The 19,830-nt window shown below is 37.7% G+C and overlaps 1 protein-coding gene and 1 non-coding gene across 6 annotated transcripts in view; both read right to left on the bottom strand.

Moving 5' to 3' along the window:
* RELCH (RAB11 binding and LisH domain, coiled-coil and HEAT repeat containing) overlaps nucleotides 1–19,830 on the bottom strand; it is a 112,517-nt gene that overhangs the window by 47,646 nt on the left and 45,041 nt on the right. For all 5 annotated transcript variants that reach the window (XM_068993647.1, XM_068993645.1, XM_068993646.1 and 2 more), the window contains 2 exons: nucleotides 12,321–12,433; nucleotides 7,908–7,998 (listed from right to left, as the gene is read on the bottom strand). In XM_068993647.1, coding sequence (XP_068849748.1) covers nucleotides 7,908–7,998; nucleotides 12,321–12,433 — 204 coding nt within the window. The remainder of the gene's footprint in view (nucleotides 1–7,907; nucleotides 7,999–12,320; nucleotides 12,434–19,830) is intronic.
* On the bottom strand, nucleotides 6,559–6,626 carry LOC138097778 (small nucleolar RNA SNORD36). The gene has a single exon (XR_011146518.1). It is a non-coding gene; the product is annotated as a small nucleolar RNA SNORD36 (small nucleolar RNA).

Raw genomic sequence — 19,830 nt, 5'->3', positions numbered from 1 at the left:
GAATAAAATACTCAGGAGTAAACTTTATGTAAATTATATTCTGGATAAAGACGGTGGAGGAATAGGACGGGAAGACCACTTTCTCCCTCACAAATTCCTCAAAAGAACATTTCAACGCCGAGCAAACTCCACAAAACAACTTCTGTAGGCTGGCAGAGGACATCAGGCAACCAGAAAAGCTGACCATTGTCTTCAAAAACAGATTTTTAATCTTTGCTCTTAGGGTTTTTGTTGTCAATTTTGTTCATTTAAAAACCCAAACTTCACTACCCAAGTTTACCTGAGAGCGAGATTACTGGCTTGACCACTCTCTTCTCCTTTGGACTCTCCTTTTTCTCCACCAGGCGGCCTCTGTCTCTTTTCTCCCCCATCTCTTCTCTATCCAACTCTGTGAATCTCTGTGTGTTCCAGACGGTGGAGAACACCTAAGGAACTGGTTACTGGCAGGATTTGTCTCTCTCCTTCTCATTCCTCTCTCTTATCCTCCTGGCCACCTCTGTCTACTTCCTCCCTCTCCTCTTCCCTGTATAACTCCATAAATACCTCTGAGCGGTCCAGACTATAGAGCGCACATTAGGAACTGACTACTGGCTAGCTTGCTCTCTCCTCTTTTGATCTCACTGCATCTCATTCCAGTTACCTCTAACTACCCCCTCCATCTTCTCTTCTCCTTGTAACTCAGTGAACCTCTCTGAGTGTCCCTCAATGTGGAGAAACTTTTCATCTTTAACCTAGATGTTTTATCATCGGTGCTGTATAGATGGAGAAGTCTAGAGGCTACTGTAAAAATAAAACTGAAAACCAGAAGCAGGAGGCTTAAATCCAAAGCCTGAAAACATTAGAGAACTCTTGAATTCAGGGAACATTAAGCAATAGGAGCTCATCAAATGCCTTCATACCTACACTGAAACCAAGCTCCACCCAAGGGCCAACAAGTTCCAAAACAAGACATATCACTCAAATTCTCCAGCAACACAGGAACACTCCCCTGAGCTTCAATATACAGGCAGCTCAAAATTATTCCAAAACCTTTGATGTCTCATAACCCATTACTGGTCACTCCACGGCACTCCAGAGAGAAGAAACCCAGCTCTACCCACCAGAACTCCAACACAAGCCTCCCTAACCAGGAAACCTTGACAAGCCACTGATAGAACCCCACCCACAGTGAGGAAGCTCCATAATAAAGGGAACTCCACAAATTACCAGAATATAAAAAGGCCACCCCAAACGCAGCAATATAACCAAGATGAAGAGACAGAGGAATACTCAGCAGGTAAAGGAACAGGAGAGTTGCCCACCAAACCAAACAAAAGAGGAAGAAGTAGGGAATCTACCTGAGAAGGAATTCCGAATATTGATAGTGAAAATGATCCAAAATCTTGAAATCAAAATGGAATCACAGATAAATAGCCTAGAGACAAGGATTGAGAAGATGCAAGAAAGGTTTAACAAGGACCTAGAAGAAATAAAAAAGAGTCAATATATAATGAATAACGCAATAAATGAGATCAGAAACACTCTGGAGGCAACAAATAGTAGAATAACGGAGGCAGAAGATAGGATTAGTGAAATAGAAGACAGAATGGTAGAAATAAATGAATCAGAGAGGAAACAAGAAAAACGAATTAAAAGAAATGAGGACAATCTCAGAGACCTCCAGGACAATATGAAACGCTCCAACATTCGAATTATAGGAGTCCCAGAAGAAGAAGACAGAAAGAAAGATCATGAGAAAATCCTTGAGGAGATAATAGTTCAAAACTTCCCTAAAATGGCGAAGGAAATAATCACCCAAGTCCAAGAAACACAGAGAGTTCCAAATAGGATAAACCCAAGGCGAAACACCCCAAGACACATATTAATCAAATTAACAAAGATCAAACACAAAGAACAAATATTAAAAGCAGCAAGGGAAAAACAACAAATAATACACAAGGGGATTCCCATAAGGATAACAGCTGATCTTTCAATAGAAACTCTTCAGGCCAGGAGGGAATGGCAAGACATACTTAAAGTGATGAAAGACAATAACCTACAGCCCAGATTACTGTACCAGCAAGGCTCTCATTCAAATACGAAGGAGAAATCAAAAGCTTTACAGACAAGCAAAAGCTGAGAGAATTCAGCACCACCAAACCAGCTCTCCAACAAATGCTAAAGGATATTCTCTAGACAGGAAACACGAAAAGGGTGTATAAACCCGAACCCAAAACAATAAAGTAAATGGTAACTGGATCATACTTATCAATAATCACCTTAAACGTAAATGGGTTGAACGCCCCACCCAAAAGGCAAAGACTGGCTGAATGGATACAAAAACAAGACCCCTCTATATGCTGCTTACAAGAGACCCACCTCAAAACAAGGGACACATACAGACTGAAAGTGAAGGGCTGGAAAAAGATATACCACGCAAATAGAGACCAAAAGAAAGCAGGAGTGGCAATACTCATATCTGATAAAATAGACTTTAAAACAAAGGCTGTGAAAAGAGACAAAGAAAGCCACTACATAATGATCAAAGGATCAATCCAAGAAGAAGATATAACAGTTATAAATATATATGCACCGCAATATGTAAGACAAATGCTAACAAGTATGAAAGGGAAAATCAACAATAACACAATAATAGTGGGAGACTTTAATACCCCACTCACACCTATGGACAGATCAACTAAACAGAAAATTAACAAAGAAACGCAAACTTTAAATGATACATTAGATCAGTTAGACCTAATTGATATCTATAGGACATTTCACCCCAAAACAATGAATTTCACCTTTTTTTCAAGTGCTCATGGAACCTTCTCCAGGATAGATCACATCCTGGGCCATAAATCTAAACTTGATAAATTCAAAAAAATCGAAATCATTCCAAGCATCTTTTCTGACCATAATGCATTAAGATTAGATCTCAATTACAGGAGAAAAACTACTAAAAATTCCAACATATGGAGGTTGAACAACACACTTCTGAATAACCAACAAATCACAGAAGAAACCAAAAAAGAAATCAAAATATGCATAGAAACTAATGAAAATGAAAACACAACAACCCAAAACCTGTGGGACACTATAAAAGCAGTGCTAAGAGGAAAGTTCATAGCAATACAGGCATACCTCAAGAAACAAGAAAAAAAGTCAAATAAATAACCTAACTCTACAACTAAAGCAACTAGAAAAGGAAGAATTGGAGAACCCCAGAGTTAGTAGAAGGAAAGAAATCTTAAAAATTAGGGCAGAAATAAATGCTAAAGAAACAAAAGAGACCATACCAAAAATCAACAAAGCCAAAAGCTGGTTCTTTGAAAGGATAAATAAAATTGACAAACCACTAGCCAGACTCATCAAGAAGCAAAGAGAGAAAAATCAAATCAATAAAATTAGAAATGAAAATGGAGAGATCACAACAGACAACACAGAAATACAAAGGATCATAAGAGACTACTATCAGCAGTTGTATGCCAATAAAATGGACAACGTGGAAGAAATGGACAAATTCTTAGAAAAGTACAATTTTCCAAAATTGAACCAGGAAGAAATAGAAAATCTTAACAGATCCATCACAAGCACGGAAATTGAAACTGTAATCAGAAATCTTCCAGCAAACAAAAGCCCAGGTCCAGACGGCTTCACAGCTGAATTCTACCAAAAATTTCGAGAAGAGCTAACACCTATCCTACTCAAACTCTTCCAGAAAATTGCAGAGGAAGGTAAACTTCCAAACTCATTCTATGAGGCCACCATCACCCTAATACCAAAACCTGACAAAGATGTCACAAAAAAAGAAAACTACAGGCCAATATTACTGATGAACATAGATGCAAAAATCCTTAACAAAATTCTAGCAATCAGAATCCAACAACACATTAAAAAGATCATACACCATGACCAAGTGGGCTTTATCCCAGGGATGCAAGGATTCGTCAATATCCGCAAATCAATCAATGTAATTCACCACATTAACAAATTGAAAAATAAAAGTCATATGATTATCTCAATAGATGCAGAGAAGGCCTTTGACAAAATTCAACATCCATTTATGATAAAAACTCTCCAGAAAGCAGGAATAGAAGGAACATACCTCAACATAATAAAAGCTACATATGACAAACCCACAGCAAACATTATCCTCAATGGTGAAAAATTGAAAGCATTTCCCCTAAAGTCAGGAACAAGACAAGGGTGTCCACTTTCACCGCTACTATTCAACATAGTTCTGGAAGTTTTGGCCACAGCAATCAGAGCAGAAAAAGAAATAAAAGGAATCCAAATTGGAAAAGAAGAAGTAAAACTCTCACTGTTTGCAGACGACATGATCCTCTACATGGAAAACCCTAAAGACTCCACCAGAAAATTACTAGAGCTCATCAATGAATATAGTAAAGTTGCAGGATATAAAATCAACACACAGAAATCCCTTGCATTCCTATACACTAATAATGAGAAAGTAGAAAAAGAAATTAAGGAAACAATTCCATTCACCATTGCAACGAAAAGAATAAAATACTTAGGAATATATCTACCCAAAGAAACTAAAGACCTATATATAGAAAACTATAAAACACTGATGAAAGAAATCAAAGAGGACACTAATAGATGGAGAAATATACCATGTTCATGGATCGGAAGAATCAATATAGTGAAAATGAGTATACTACCCAAAGCAATTTACAAATTCAATGCAATCCCTATCAAGCTACCAGCCATATTTTTCACAGAACTAGAAGAAATAATTTCAAGATTTGTGTGGAAATACAAAAAACCTCGAATTGCCAAAGCAATCTTGAGAAAGAAGAATGGAACTGGAGGAATCAACTTGCCTGACTTCAGGCTCTACTACAAAGCCACAGTCATCAAAACAGTATGGTACTGGCACAAAGACAGACATATAGATCAATGGAACAAAACAGAAAGCCCAGAGATAAATCCACACACATATGGACACCTTATCTTTGACAAAGGAGGCATGAATATACAATGGAGTAAAGACAATCTCTAACAAGTGGTGCTGGGAAAACTGGTCAAACACTTGTAAAAGAATGAAACTAGATCACTTTCTAACACCGCACACAAAAATAAACTCAAAATGGATTAAAGATTTAAATGTAAGACCAGAAACTATAAAACTCCTAGAGGAGAACATAGGCAAAACACTCTCAGACATAAATCACAGCAGGATCCTCTATGATCCACCTCCCAGAATTCTGGAAATAAAAGCAAAAAGAAACAAATGGGATCTAATTAAAATTAAAAGCTTCTGCACAACAAAGGAAACTATAAGCAAGGTGAAAAGACAGCCTTCGGAATGGGAGAAAATAATAGCAAATGAAGCAACTGACAAACTAATCTCAAAAATATACAAGCAACTTATGCAGCTCAATTCCAGAAAAATAAACGACCCAATCAAAAAATGGGCCAAAGAACTAAATAGACATTTCTCCAAAGAAGACATACAGATGGCTAACAAACACATGAAAAGATGCTCAACATCACTCATTATCAGAGAAATGCAAATCAAAACCACAATGAGGTACCACTTCACACCAGTCAGAATGGCTGCGATCCAAAAATCTGCAAGCAATAAATGCTGGAGAGGGTGTGGAGAAAAGGGAACCCTCCTACACTGTTGGTGGGAATGCAAACTAGTACAGCCACTATGGAGAACAGTGTGGAGATTCCTTAAAAAACTGGAAATAGAACTGCCTTATGACCCAGCAATCCCACTGTTGGGCATACACACCAAGGAAACCAGAATTGAAAGAGACACATGTACCCCAATGTTCATCGCAGCACTGTTTATAATAGCCAGGACATGGAAACAACCTAGATGTCCATCAGCAGATGAATGGATAAGAAAGCTGTGGTACATATACACAATGGAGTATTACTCAGCCATTAAAAAGAATTCATTTGAATCAGTTCTGATGAGATGGATGAAACTGGAGCCGATTATACAGAGTGAAGTAAGCCAGAAAGAAAAACACCAATACAGTATACTAACACATATATATGGAATCTAGAAAGATGGCAATGACGACCCTGTATGCAAGACAGGAAAAAAGACACAGCTGTGTATAACGGACTTTTGGACTCAGAGGGAGAGGGAGAGGGTGGGATGATTTTGGAGAATGGCATTCTATCATGTATACTATCATGTAAGAATTGAATCGCCAGTCCATGTCTGACGCAGGATACAGCATGCTTGGGGTTGGTGCATGGGGATGACCCACTGAGATGTTATGGGGAGGGAGGTGGGAGGAGGGTTCATGTTTGGGAACACATGTAAGAATTAAAGATTTTAAATTTAATTAAAAAAAAAAAAGGAAAAAAAATTATATTCTGAAGACAATAAAACATTACTGAAAGGAAATTTAAAAGACCTAAATAAACGGAGAAGTAAAGTGAAAGTCACTCAGTTGTGTCCGACTCTTTGCGACTCCATGGACTGGAACTCTCCAGGCCAGAATACTAGAGTGGGTAGCCTTCCCCTTGTACAGGGGGTCTTCCCAACCCAGGGATCACGCCCAGGTCTCCCTCATTACTTCTTTACCAGTGGAGTAAAAAGCTCGGATTTTACTCTTCACGGTGATTACAGTGAAGAAATTCATGCATCATTGCCAGAATAAATGGAAGGACGTCTTAAATTCATGGATTGAAAGCTTCACTATTGGAATGGCAACACTCTCCAGATTGATCTACAGATTCAAGGCAATCCTTACAATTTCAGCTGGCTTCTTTGCAGAAACTGACCTGTTGATGTTACAATTTATACAGAAATTGAAGGGACTCAGACTAGCAAAAACAACCTTGAAATATAAGAACCACTTTAGGAGGTTGGGGCTTCTTTTGTGGGTGATAAAACTGTTCTAAAGTTGACTGTAGTGATGGCTGTGTATCTCTGTGACTACTAAAACCCACTGAACTACAGACTTTAAACAGGTGAGTTGTATGCTGTCTGAATTACAATCTCAATAAAGCTTAAAAGAAGATGGAAAAACAATTTAAAGAGACATGTACATATACAGAACTGTAGAGAACTGTAAATTCAGAGTTGTGTAGATTGTTTTCAGCTCAACTTCATTTTCAGTGATTAGAGTCTCACCCTAGATTACTGCGCACTAGAATCGACAGGAGACAAAGGGACTGTCAGAGACGATGTGAGCACATTTAATGTTCCCTTTCAAACAACGTCTCTAGGTTACTAAATTAGGAGATGACTCTACTAAATTTTAAAGAAAAAAATGAATATCTGAAGAATGTGGGAAGAGAATTCTCAGAGACCATATACTTTAGCAATATTCCAGAGAGTAATATTTTTTCTTAAGAACAAGTGACAGAGCTGGTATAAATAAGGCCAAGAAATCTGTCTTCATAAGTAAGAAATTCATCTTTTGAGGATGGAACAGTGAGTTACTTAATGACCTAAATGTCAAGTGTACAAAGACAAAGATCCTGAGTTTTAGAGAAGACAGGAATATTCAATATAAAACCAAAAGTATTATTAGTAAATAGTGAGCTGAATTATAAATACGCAGACTTCTCACATCAAAGGTTCACGCTTCACATTCTGTATATATGTGTAACATATACAAGTATACAGTATATACAGATACAATGTCTATTATTCACCTCCTTACTTATATAGACACAGAGCCTCTTGCTTTCCCTGAGCTCATTAGTTTTTTTATATATTTTTTTGTATTGTGTAGCTCACTTGATTCAGAATAAAGCAAAACATCCCAGACGTTTCTTAAGCACTGTTAAATCACCGGGCTGGGCAACAGAAATACTAGCATAATTTATATCCCACATATTTCCTAATAGCATTTTTAAAAGATAATATGAGCATTTACAATAACCTAGAATACAACAGCTAGAGAAAACCCAACACAGCTACTTACCTGTTCCCAACACTGTGGCAAAAGCTCAGCTTCAACACGCGTGGGTCCAACATGACGCGCAAATGCCACACAGCCCGTCAGTATCATCTGCCTAAAAGACAAAACGCACGAGTGCAGACTAGCATCACGCTAGGAAGCACAGCCAGGCCTGGGGTTTAAGAAGAGCCAGCTCTAATCACCATCGAGTACCATTATTTCTATATGATCAAATTTGACTTTTGACTTTTCCCAACGGATAGGCTGCCCCAAGGGAGTGAGTTTCTTAAGGCTAGTCCTTCCAGCAACGGCAACACCATTTGAGAGATGTTGTGAAGAGATTCTCTACAGCTGGAAAGCTGAATTCCTAAATTAACTTCCCACATATATAATACATTGTGAGATTATGTTTAATGCTTCCATTTCTAATGAATTTCAGTTTCCAGTCACTAAATCAATCTATGACCATTTTCCCAGCACTCCTATAGCCCAGTTTCCCAGGTGGAGCAGCGGTGAAGAGTCCACCTGTCCATGCAGCAGACCCAAATGACACGGGCTCGATCCCTGAGTTGGGAACGTCCCCTGGAGGAGGAAATGGCAACCCAGCCCAATATTCCTGCCTGGAAAATTCCATGGACAGAGGAGCCTGGCAGGCTACAGTCCATGGGGTCACAAGAGTCAGACATGACTGAGCAGACAGATTTCTGTAACTAAAAACTATGATACTGTATTAGTGAGATGATGCTTAAGTGAGAATTTTTGGTACTGAACCCAAGATAACTGTGGTAGGTAGGCAGCTTCTGACATGACTCCTAATGAGGTCTGTCTCCTGATAATTCATGCCTGTGTGTAATCCCATCTTGTGGAGTATTGACTGGACCCAAGGATTTGCTCCTAATGAACAGAATAATGGGCACAGTGATGGGATGTCACTTATGAGATCAGGTTACAAAGGCCTGTGACAGCCATCTCGAGAGACAGTCTTTTCTGCCTTCTCGGCTGGCATGCTCTGAAGACACTACCACGCTGGAACGGTTTCAGGTGGTGAGAGGATGAATCCTGCCAATGACCAACCACGTGAATGAGCTTAGAAGCAAATCCTTCCCCCATGGGCCTTGAGGTGACTCCAGCCACAGACAACACCTTGACCACAGCTTTATAAGAGACCCAGATGGACTGACTCACATAAATCATAATATAAGTGTTACTTTAAACCACTTTCTTTTGGGGTAATTTGTTATAAAACAATATATAAATAATTAATATGATAGTTTCATTTTATGATAGATTTATAATACAAAATTTTGAAAGATTTTTCACTTTTCAGAATGAAGACACATTTAAAATGACTGAAAGTCAGAATGTTAAATTTTCATTTTTTTTTACTTCTGATTATCTACGACTTCAAAACCAGTAAAGCTTGATGGAAAAAAAAAGCATGTTTTCCACAGATGTTTCAAAGTAGCCAACTTTAAGGAAAACCAAAACAGAAAGTTTAATTCGTATCAACTATAAAAGCAATTCCTCATTGCTGTTTCTTAAAATATGTCAATTTAACTGAAAACTGAAGCATGACTTTAGGTTTCTCCTTAGACTGCCCAAGTCAGCGACAACTGCTCTCTCAGGCTGGGGGGATCAGTGACACACAGTAAGCCTGTGGGTGGCAGGACAATGCTGAGCCGTGTGTCTTCACGGCATGCGGCAGCAGCCTCTCCCCGTTCCTTGTAACTTTTACCTACATGATTTCCCTTTATACTTATGTCACTGTGTTCTCTGACGGTTTCTCAGCTTTTCTCTTTGCTCCTACTTTAGGAAGGCAAAGAAAGTGAATAAAAGAAAAATGGAAAAAGAAATTCCCAGGCTTTAAGACAGACATTTAGCTTCCCACTAAAAATTTCTTCATTTCTGATCATTCCTACCCCTACTAGTCTGTTAAAATAATGAGAAGTCACGTACATAGGTTTCAGAAATATTTGATAATTATAATAAATGAACGGTTGAAATTTAAGCACTTCGAACAAATGTAAGAAGTATACACTTGTATAAGACATTCATGTGAAATAACTAAATTGTGAGTCACCATCACTATATTAAACATGTACAAATTTGTTAAAAATATGTTAAGCCCCTCAAATAAACTTCTAGCAGAATCGAGTCACAATTCTAAAAAGTAGGTCAGTTTTGAAATATACTTGAAAACAGAAAAGATCAGATGGCTACAGATTATTAATAGCATTCGAATCAGACTCCTGTGATAGTAAAAATACTGTTTCTACTTGTGGGAAATCAAATACTGTTCCTACTTGTGAAATTATTTGATTGCTATTTGACACAATGGGCTTCCCTTGTGGCTCAGCTGGTAAAGAATCCGCCTGCAATGCAGGAGACCTGGGTTCGATCTCTGGGTTGGGAAGATCCCCTGGAGAAGGGAAAGGCTACCCATTCCAGTATTCTGGCCTGGAGAAATTCCACGGACTATAGTTCCAATACTTTGGCCACCTGATGGAAAGAACTGACTCACTGGAAAAGACTTTCATGCTGGGAAAGATTGAAGATGGGAGAAGGGGACGACAGAAGATGAGATGGTTGGATGGCATCACCGACTCGATGGACATGAGTTTCGGTAAACTCCAGGAGTTGGTGATGGGCAGGGAGGCCTGGTGCGCTGCAGTCCATGGGGTCGCAAAGAGTTGGACAAGACTGAGCAACTGAACTGACACAACAGGTGGAAATAAGGGGTTAGTTATGGCTGCTAGCAAAGAGTTACCAAAAATGCAACATAGCTGAGCATAAAACTGGACAGTCCTTGTGTCCTTCTTAGGACACAAGGAAGCTTGTGATTCAGTAAGTAAAGAAAATGAAAAGTAATAACTGATTATATGTCAAACTTATGCTAATTTAAAAATTTTGCTTTATTTTTTTATTCATATCAAATATAGTTAACAGTTTAGCTTATTTAAATAAATAACTATTTCCGAAAAGTGGAAGATCAGCTGTGAACACGCGTGTTTAAATCCTGACGTGTCTTGACCTGAAGTCAGGCTGATAGGCACTTTTCGCCACCAGGTGGCAGCTGCTAGCTTTACATGCAGAGTCTGTAAAAACAGGCTAGGTAAATTGAGAGATTTTTGCCTTGCATTCTAAAAATCACAATGTAATAAGTAGTATTTAATTATTAATTAAGTTTCCAAGATAGGGAATAGTATTTTCAAGGAGAAGATAAAATATTAATTTTCCTATATGCTGCTGCTGCTAAGTCGCTTCAGTCGTGTCCGACTCTGTGCGACCCCATAGACAGCACCATCAAATTGTCCTCGGAAAATTTCAGTTTGCAATGAATGGAACCTGATTGAATTTCCTTTCATGTAGATTAATCTTGACTAGATCCTGAAAAAAACATGTCTCTCTGCTTGCTCAGGTATATTTTAATAAGGGTAGGAAAGAGACACATGTTCACAGTTTAAAAGTCTACATGACTTTTTATTCTCACGGTGGAGAGATTCCTTGTGTTTTAAATTTCGGGCTTGATTTGTCATATGGTTCACTTTATGATTTCCCACCATTCTCAGAAGAGGTAAAAACTGTAATAGCCAGTAAAACAAGAGCTAAAATGATATCAAGTTGCCTAATCTTAATGTACAATTTTGTTTTGCGAAAGTATAAGCAAAAATTGCCTGCTTATTAAGCTGGAAAATCACAACGTGGAGACATCTCAACAGCTCAGTCCTGTCCAGCTGGTGCTTAGTCTGCTTACCCTCCCCCAGGATACTCTGCTCACGTTCACACTTGCACAGCTTCTCCTAGTATTTTAAAGTCTACTTTCTGGGGAGACACCTATCACGGTTGCCTGAGCAAAAAACCCACTCCCCTTTCTTCCAGAAGTCTCTCGGGTATGCGTCTTGTCCCCCTGCCCCACCACTCTCATGCCCCTCACCACCCCCAAGTACGACTCATTTCTCCACTCAGGCATCCTTGATTGCGGGTGTTTGAATCAGGACTAACCGAAACACTACATCCCTCTAGCCACACAGAAACTGCTTTTTAGACAGCTTGGTGATGCAGACATCCCTATGTTAGATATTTCATTTCTGGTAAAGCATCGCTATTAAGAGGCCATGCTGTATCTCGTTCATCTGTGGGGGGAAAAGGGAAACATTTAGGAGTTCTTGGAAATCAAATGTGAAAGATAAAAGCGAAGACTTATGGAACAATCAGCAGCCCAAAGATGACTAACACGGAAGCGCAGCAGTGCACCGTGAGTGCTGGACTGACAAGGAGAGCACGGCTGGGCGCTGTGAGCAAGGCCAGTGCTTCCCTTAGTGAGAGAGACCTCAGCGAGGAGAGACGGCGTCTAGGTCAGAAAGGCAATCCTGACGCCAAAGCAATAGAGAGCAAGGCAGCACTGTGTCGATTTCCCAGAGAAGCAGCCATAGTCACCTCTGCTCGTCGTCAGGCCTCTTGATCAGATTGAAGAGTATGTGGAGAAGCTGGTCCCTCTCCTTGGGCTCGGGGTGCAGACAGGCTGTGCACAAGATGAGGGGGATCAGCTCCTAGAGAGACACGGAGGCGGAAAAGGCCAGAGTAAAAACGCACTGCAGAGTATTCTTTTCCCCCCAAAGTATTCATAAATGGAAGTTTTGAATGAAATAAACCTCAACACAGAGAGGAGCACAGTTTTATTTTGTAAGGCTGATAATTCAAGAGAAAAACACCGTTATGGAGTGATGGTGCACATCACGATGTAATAAGTAACTTACGACTGAACCAACCTTGTTCGCTCATCCAATACTTCCCAAGGGTCTACTACCTCTTACACTAAGCAACATGTTATCTTACTAGAAGCTGATGTCGTAGTTTAAACTCTGAAAGTGCTTTTAAATAAAAACTTGCAGAAGTTAACTACATTTTAAAACCTAAATGAAAAACAGAAAATAAAGATGACCCTTCATACTTCACAGGCACAGCAGGACCAGAAATAATCAGCAACTTTATGCTCTTAGCACCTGACCTAGTGGCTGATTAAAAAGACCATCTTCACAGGTGTTGAATGCTCTCTGTAAAAGCATCTGTGGAAATGTTCTATTTTGAAATGAAAATTTTAAATAATATTTTGTTCCACTTTCAACATACAGAAGTAAATTTAGTATTTTCAAGGAAACAGATAAAAGTTTGTTTCTCTTTTACAAAGTCTTTGAAAATTAAAGTTTTTTCACATTTTAATTAAACTGAGGTAAAATTCTAAAATACATTTAAAAGATATTAATGTTTTTCACTTTTGAAGTAGATTTGAAAATCTAATGAAATAAAAGTTCAAAAGTGATAAAGTATTTTTGGAGAGAAATCCTCTACGTTATTTTGCAGATATTTTAAATAAATCACTATGATATAATAAAAAGGGTAGAATGATTATTCTCATTTATTTTTCCCATCTACCTCCCTACCCACCAAAAACTATTGGCAGATTTTAAATAGGAATTAATCACTATGTACTCATGCATGGCTGGATGGCATCACTGACTCGATGGATCTGAGTCTGAGTGAACTCCGGGAGTTGGTGATGGACAGGGAGGCCTGGTGTGCTGCGATTCATGGGGCCACAAAGAGTCGGACACGACTGAGCGACTGAACTGAACTGAACTGAATGCATGACACTTTAAAGAAGAGTCTACGTTATTCTGAAGATGGTCCCTTAGAAACAGATGATATGCTTTAGGAGGAGTTGAGTCTGAAACTAAGGCGTGACTAGAAGTCCTTTCCATTATTTCTAATGTCTTACATATATTGTGTTAAAATTATAATTACTCGGTATAAATCTAAATTCAAACCACAAAGATGTAGATAAGAAGAGGAAAAACAAATCTGAGAAGCAAAAACAAATTTAAATGTAAAACATGTATTCTGCCATCTTTCTATTCAGGTGCCTCTGAAGGTTTTAGCTGAGTGAGTGACTGAAAAGTGGGGAAATGGCTGTGCACTGGGGATGGACCAGTATATGCATGGGTCGCTGTATTTTGGCGTTTTCCAAATATGCTTACTATGAGGCTTGATGGGTGAGGACCAGTAATACCGAGGATCCTTAGAGACTCCCCCTGAGATTGCTAAGGGCCGGTGATACTAATGAGAGGATCAGGATGACACATAAGCATATTCCACTGGGAGTAAAAGTTTAAGGATGAAAAGGCAGTTATTCTAGGAAGTACTAACAAAAAGAGAAAATATTTTAATGCCTGAAAAATCAGAAAGGCCCTAAATATTTAACTTTATACTTTTCCCTCATGTCCCATGGGTTTTCTTTCTCTCCCATGGGTTTTCTTGCTTTCTCCTAACCCTTCTTCCTGCTTCCCAATTATCTCCAAATATTCACTCTTAAACTATCTCATTCTACTCTCTTCTTATTGCGTTACTCTTTAAAGAAATAAAGTTATGAAGTGTAGGTAAGATATCTGCTCTAACTGCAAGTACATGCATACACCCACATGTTTAAAGTGCAGAATAATAGTTTCTTTATCTCAAAAACAGGTATAGCAAAATAACTGTGTTACTGTTTACTTTTTGTGCCTTACATTTTCTTTTCCTTTTTTTTTTTAAACCATGAGGCTTAGTGATTCTTAATCAAAGAGGAATTTTATGTTATAGGTTACTCTAATGAATCTTTTAACTGGAATGTAGCTACGGATGTGTCAAACCAAGAACGCTAAACTCAAGAGTTTGAAGAGCTCCTGTCTCAAAACTCCTAAGTACCAAAGAACCCAATGAAACCTGTAAACCTCTCTGAGTTTTTGTTTCCTCAACGGAAACATACAGGAATTAAGCTGAGTACAGAAATCAAAAATACATATATTTTGTCATTTTCTTATCTATTGCCAATGAGATTGTTAATTTTCCTTTCTGAGATCAAAGCTGGCCTCAAAACCCTTCTCAACACAGCAGCCATTACCGACCAATCCAAATGGGCACATAGGAAAGGAAACAAACAATCTGTCAATCCTTGTCTCCTTGAACTCTAAAATTTTGTGAATTTAGGACTTTAGAGAAACATTCGTTCACTTTTCTCAATCACAGTTAGTAATAATTTACTGCTACCTGTTTTTATTTCTTGCTGGCTAAAATAGCAAATGTGGGAAGTCAGTGTCAATACACTTTGGTTGATACTCTAAGCCATGGAGAACTGGTTACATCCTGGCACCTTGATGGCAACGGCAGTTATAAAGTGTACCAGATGGCTTCCTCTTCCTGAGCATTGCTGAGCTGAGAAGAGGTCCAGAAGGTGACGGCAGGAAAAAGTGGAAGCTGTAGTCTGTTTGTGACACAGCCATCAGGACTTTTATTGCTAAACTATGACCAGCTTCAAATACCCTAATTTCCTCTTCCTCTATCATTCATTTAATCACAACTTCTATTCATACCACTTTTCAAATAATGAATTCTGTAAGTACATTATCTGCTGTGCTGCATATCTTACTTCTTGTAAATTCACCTTTTTCAAGCCTCTGATGTACTAGTCTATCCACAAGACTCCTTAGGATTTTCACACTACAGCTGACCCTTAAACAACACAGGTCTGAACTGTGCTGTGGGCCCACTTACATGAAGTGTGTGTGTGCTTAGTAGCTCAGTCGTGTCCGACTCTTTGCAACCCCATAGGCTATAGCCCACCAGGCTCCCTTGTCCATGGGAATTCTCCAGGTAAGAATACTGGAGTGAGTTGCCATGCTCTTCTCCAAGGGATCTTCCCAACCCAGGGATCAAACCCACGTCTCCTGCATTGCAGGCGGATTCTTCTCTGTCTGAGCCACCAGGAAATACTGGAGTGCATAGCCTATCCCTTCTTCAGGGGACCTTCCCAACCCAGGAATTGAACCAGGGTCTCCTTCACTGCAGGCGGATTCTTTACCAGCTGAGCTACCAGGGACGCCCACTTACGTGCAGGTTTTACCCCTTAAACATGTACTACATGACTACACGCATCTGTGGTCGGCTGAATGTCGAGTTATACTTGGATAGTGAGCTGTGCAGCAGTCAGCACACATAATCTGTGCACTGTTCAAGGAAGGGTCAAGGGTGCGCATAAATGTATAGATTTGAATCAATATTTTCCCACTGGTATCATCATCTCCAACTGAAGAAATCTAGTGTTTAAAATAGTTTCCTTATAATTCTAAATAAAATATTTAAAAACTGGTATCTGGATTTTCAGAAGAAAATGTGACAGTGGGTTTAAAAATGTCTTTGAATAATAACCATGGCAAAATAATAAAGCTTTGATAAACATGATATATATAAGGAATCCCTTGCCTACCCCACCTAAAAACGTTACTGGGTCCATATTTCAAGGCAACAGACATTTTAAATATTTTCAAACATGCTTTGTCAGTTAACGTGTACTGAAGTGAAATATAAAACTGATCTACTGATCATTAGAGAGGAAATCAGTGTAGTAATCCTATTACAGAAGGTATTCCCGTAGTTTCTTACCACGGACACTAGGAAAGATATTTCTAAGGCCTTTAGAATTCATTAATCTAAAAGACTCAGTAATCTGCACTTTACTCAAGTAAATGAGTTTTGCTTCAACTGGTTTGACTTCTGCCATTTTGACAACACTAGTTCTTTCTATATGAAGGACCTCCCACCCTTCCTATGAAATTCTGTACATAATTAAACAACAAAGGTTTCTAGTATTTTTCTTTCAGTTTTATAAGTAAAACAAAATAAATTCTAATGATAATAAAGAAATCATTTTCAAGGTAGTAAATGTCTTCAGAGATGATTACATTTGATTTAATGAACACTTTTACTTGACTTTCTTCGTCTTTAAAGATTAGTATGTGTTCAGACTACAAAAACAGTAGAAAAAATAGTACCTGAACAGGATGTAAAACAATGTGAGTGATCAGATGTTAAAGGGAAAAGAAATGAAGTAGGAAATGAGATCAGGCACAATTTAAAATTTACAAAAGTACGGGAATGTTGATATGATAATGACTCCAAGATCTGAAAGGACTCTAAAACACAAAAGGAAGCATTGCGCTTAGATCAGATACCAATGAGGGAATGCTTGAGTACTTCAGGTCAGGAAGCAAAACTCTACAATTCTAGAAAGGTGATATCAGTCCAATTAATTATAGGTCACCACTTGTCTTCACTATTCCACTGAAAATATTTCCTATAATCTAAGCTTCGAAAAAATTTGATGGCTGTTACTAAATTTTTTTCATCTAGTCTTTTGCCTAGGAATTAAGCAATAATGAATTACAATTTAAATTCAAATACTGATAAGTATACACCCTTTGATTTGGATTTTCAGTTGAAATTTGTCATGATGTTGGTAGTAACATATAGAGAAAAAAACATTACAAAGACTTATATAAGGAAAAGACAAGATTACTCACCTCTGGAAAAGTTTTATACTTCAAGGGCTGCTAAAATTCCTATTCTTAGAATTATTAACATCTATAATTCCCAGGTCTCAGCCTTTAGGAAGCTTAACTGAAATACTTGAGTGACTTTTAAACTCTGATACTGCTAAAGAGCATGTGATTTACTCTGAAAATTACAAGATACACACACACAAACACAGCATGCGTGCAGAAGGTGGACCCAACCTGTGCAACTTACTGTTCACTTTCCTCTGCTTGTACCGCTCCACTGCACTCACACAATTATGAATTATATCGTTGCTCTTCAGTTAAAAGTTTACCATAGCGCAACCACAAATGGTAATGTAGAAGAGTAAAGTTTGGTTTCTTAGAAAATGAACAAGTCTTTAGAGGTACTAGCTAATTTTTAAGGCTTTTAGGGAATTGGTGCTCTCCTTTATCTTTTTTCTTTTTATAGCTTTAATGATATCCATTTCACACAACACACTCTAAAACAACCAATGGGTCAAAGAAATCACTAAGAAAATTAACATACTTTGAGATAAATGAAAAACAGAACATACCAAAGCATGTGAGACGCAGCATAAGCAGAACACAGAAGGAGACCTATAGCCACAATCACCTGCATTAACAAAACGAGATTCCAATTCAACAGCCTTGCCACAAAAAGGAAACTAAACTCAAGGCCAGCAGAAAGAAGAAAATAATAAAGATTACAGCAGGGGTAAGTGAAATATGGAACCGAAAAAAACACAGAATCAACAACATCAGAAGTTGGCTCTTTGAAAAGATCAATACAATTGACAATTTTTACCTTGACTGACTAAGAGAAAAATAGAGAAGATGCAAATAACTAGAATCAGAAATAAAGGAAAGGCCATTAGTAACAAACTTAAAAAAATCAAAAGGATTATAAGTGAATACCATAAACAATGCTCCACCAAGAAGTATGATAATCAATAAATGAACTAACTCCTAGAATCACATAATGACCAAAACTGATACAAGAAGAAACAGAAAATCAAAACAGACCTATAACAGGCAAATAGACTGAATCAATAATTAAAAAACCTCTAGGATCAGATGACTTTGCTTGTGAATTCTAAAACACATTTAAAGAATTATTAATACTGATCGTACTCAACTCTTTGAAAGAACAGAAAAGGAGGAACAATTCTTAACACATTCTGGGTGCAAATACTCTGAAGAATTTCCTGTTCATAAAATACAAGAGGTAATACTGTTTGAATGTCAATATTCCTCAAAGTGATCCACAGATTCAGTGCAATTCCTATCAAAATTGAAATGACTTTTATGGCAGAGACCAAAACTGAGCATCCCATTATGTGGAACCAAGAGGGACCCTAAATGGCTGAACGATACTGTCAAGAGAACAAATCTGGAAGACTCATACTTTCTAACTTCAAAACTTACTGTAGAGCTACAGTAATCAGAACAGAGCGGAACAGGCACACAGATAAACAGAAAGACCCACGGGACAGAACTGAAAGTGTAGAAATGAATCCAGCATCCACATCAAACTGATTTTTGACAAAGGTGCCATGACCATTCAATAAAGAAAAACTCTCTCTTCAACAAACGGTGCTGGGACACCTGGGTAACTTCATGAACAGAATACAGTTCTGAACTCCTGCCTCACTCCATATATTAACAAAAAACAAAACAAAAACGTGGATCAATCACCTAAATAAGAGCTAAAGGTACAGAACTATTAGAAGAAAACATAGGGGTAAATCTTTCTGACTTCAGCTTTGGCAATGGATTCTTAGATGGATACCAAAAACATCAGCAACAAAAAAAAAAAAATAGAGAAATCAGATTTCACAGAAATGAAAAACATCTGTCCATTTAAGGACAACATCAACTACAGGATGGAAAAAATACTTGCAAATCATATATGAGGTCAGAGTTTAATATCCAGAATTGCAAGAACTCTTACAATTCAAAAACAAACAATCCACTTAAAAAATGGGCAAAGGATTTACTAAAATTTACTGCATGTGAGATGACAGCTCAGGGACAGGGGAGTAAAAGCTCTTATTGTACATCTTTTCATATTCAAAAGATGTTAAACCATGAATATATACTCTGTTTTTAATACTTTATTTTTAAAATTATCTAGGATATTGCTATGATCAATCATACAAATGGACATTTTAATTGTAGTCACATATCAATGAAAAGGCTTACACTGATAAAAGAACACAAAAAACTTGAGAAATAAGAAAAAACAAAAATATTAATTCTTAAAGCATAAGACTTTTTAAAAAATATAAATTTATGGAACTAGGGTAAAATATTAAATACAAGTAATCCAATATCAAAGGATAAAATCAAATAAAAGTTTTGTGCTTTTATGTCCTGGGATTAGTTTCAAAGAAAGGCAAGATAAACCTCATTATTTACCAATTTAATTTTGAAGGAATACAACTGTGGTATATTAAAAATGGTAAATTTTCCAGTAAAACAAAATATGATACAAATAATTAAGTGAACAAAGATAAATGATCAATTCTTCATGAAATTATAAGTATAAAAATATTTTT

Source organism: Capricornis sumatraensis, chromosome 21 (assembly GCF_032405125.1).
Source record: "Capricornis sumatraensis isolate serow.1 chromosome 21, serow.2, whole genome shotgun sequence".
Taxonomy (NCBI): Eukaryota; Metazoa; Chordata; class Mammalia; order Artiodactyla; family Bovidae; genus Capricornis; species Capricornis sumatraensis.
The sequence above is the reverse complement of the archived record's forward strand: the minus strand, read 5'-3'. Positions and strand labels throughout refer to the sequence as shown.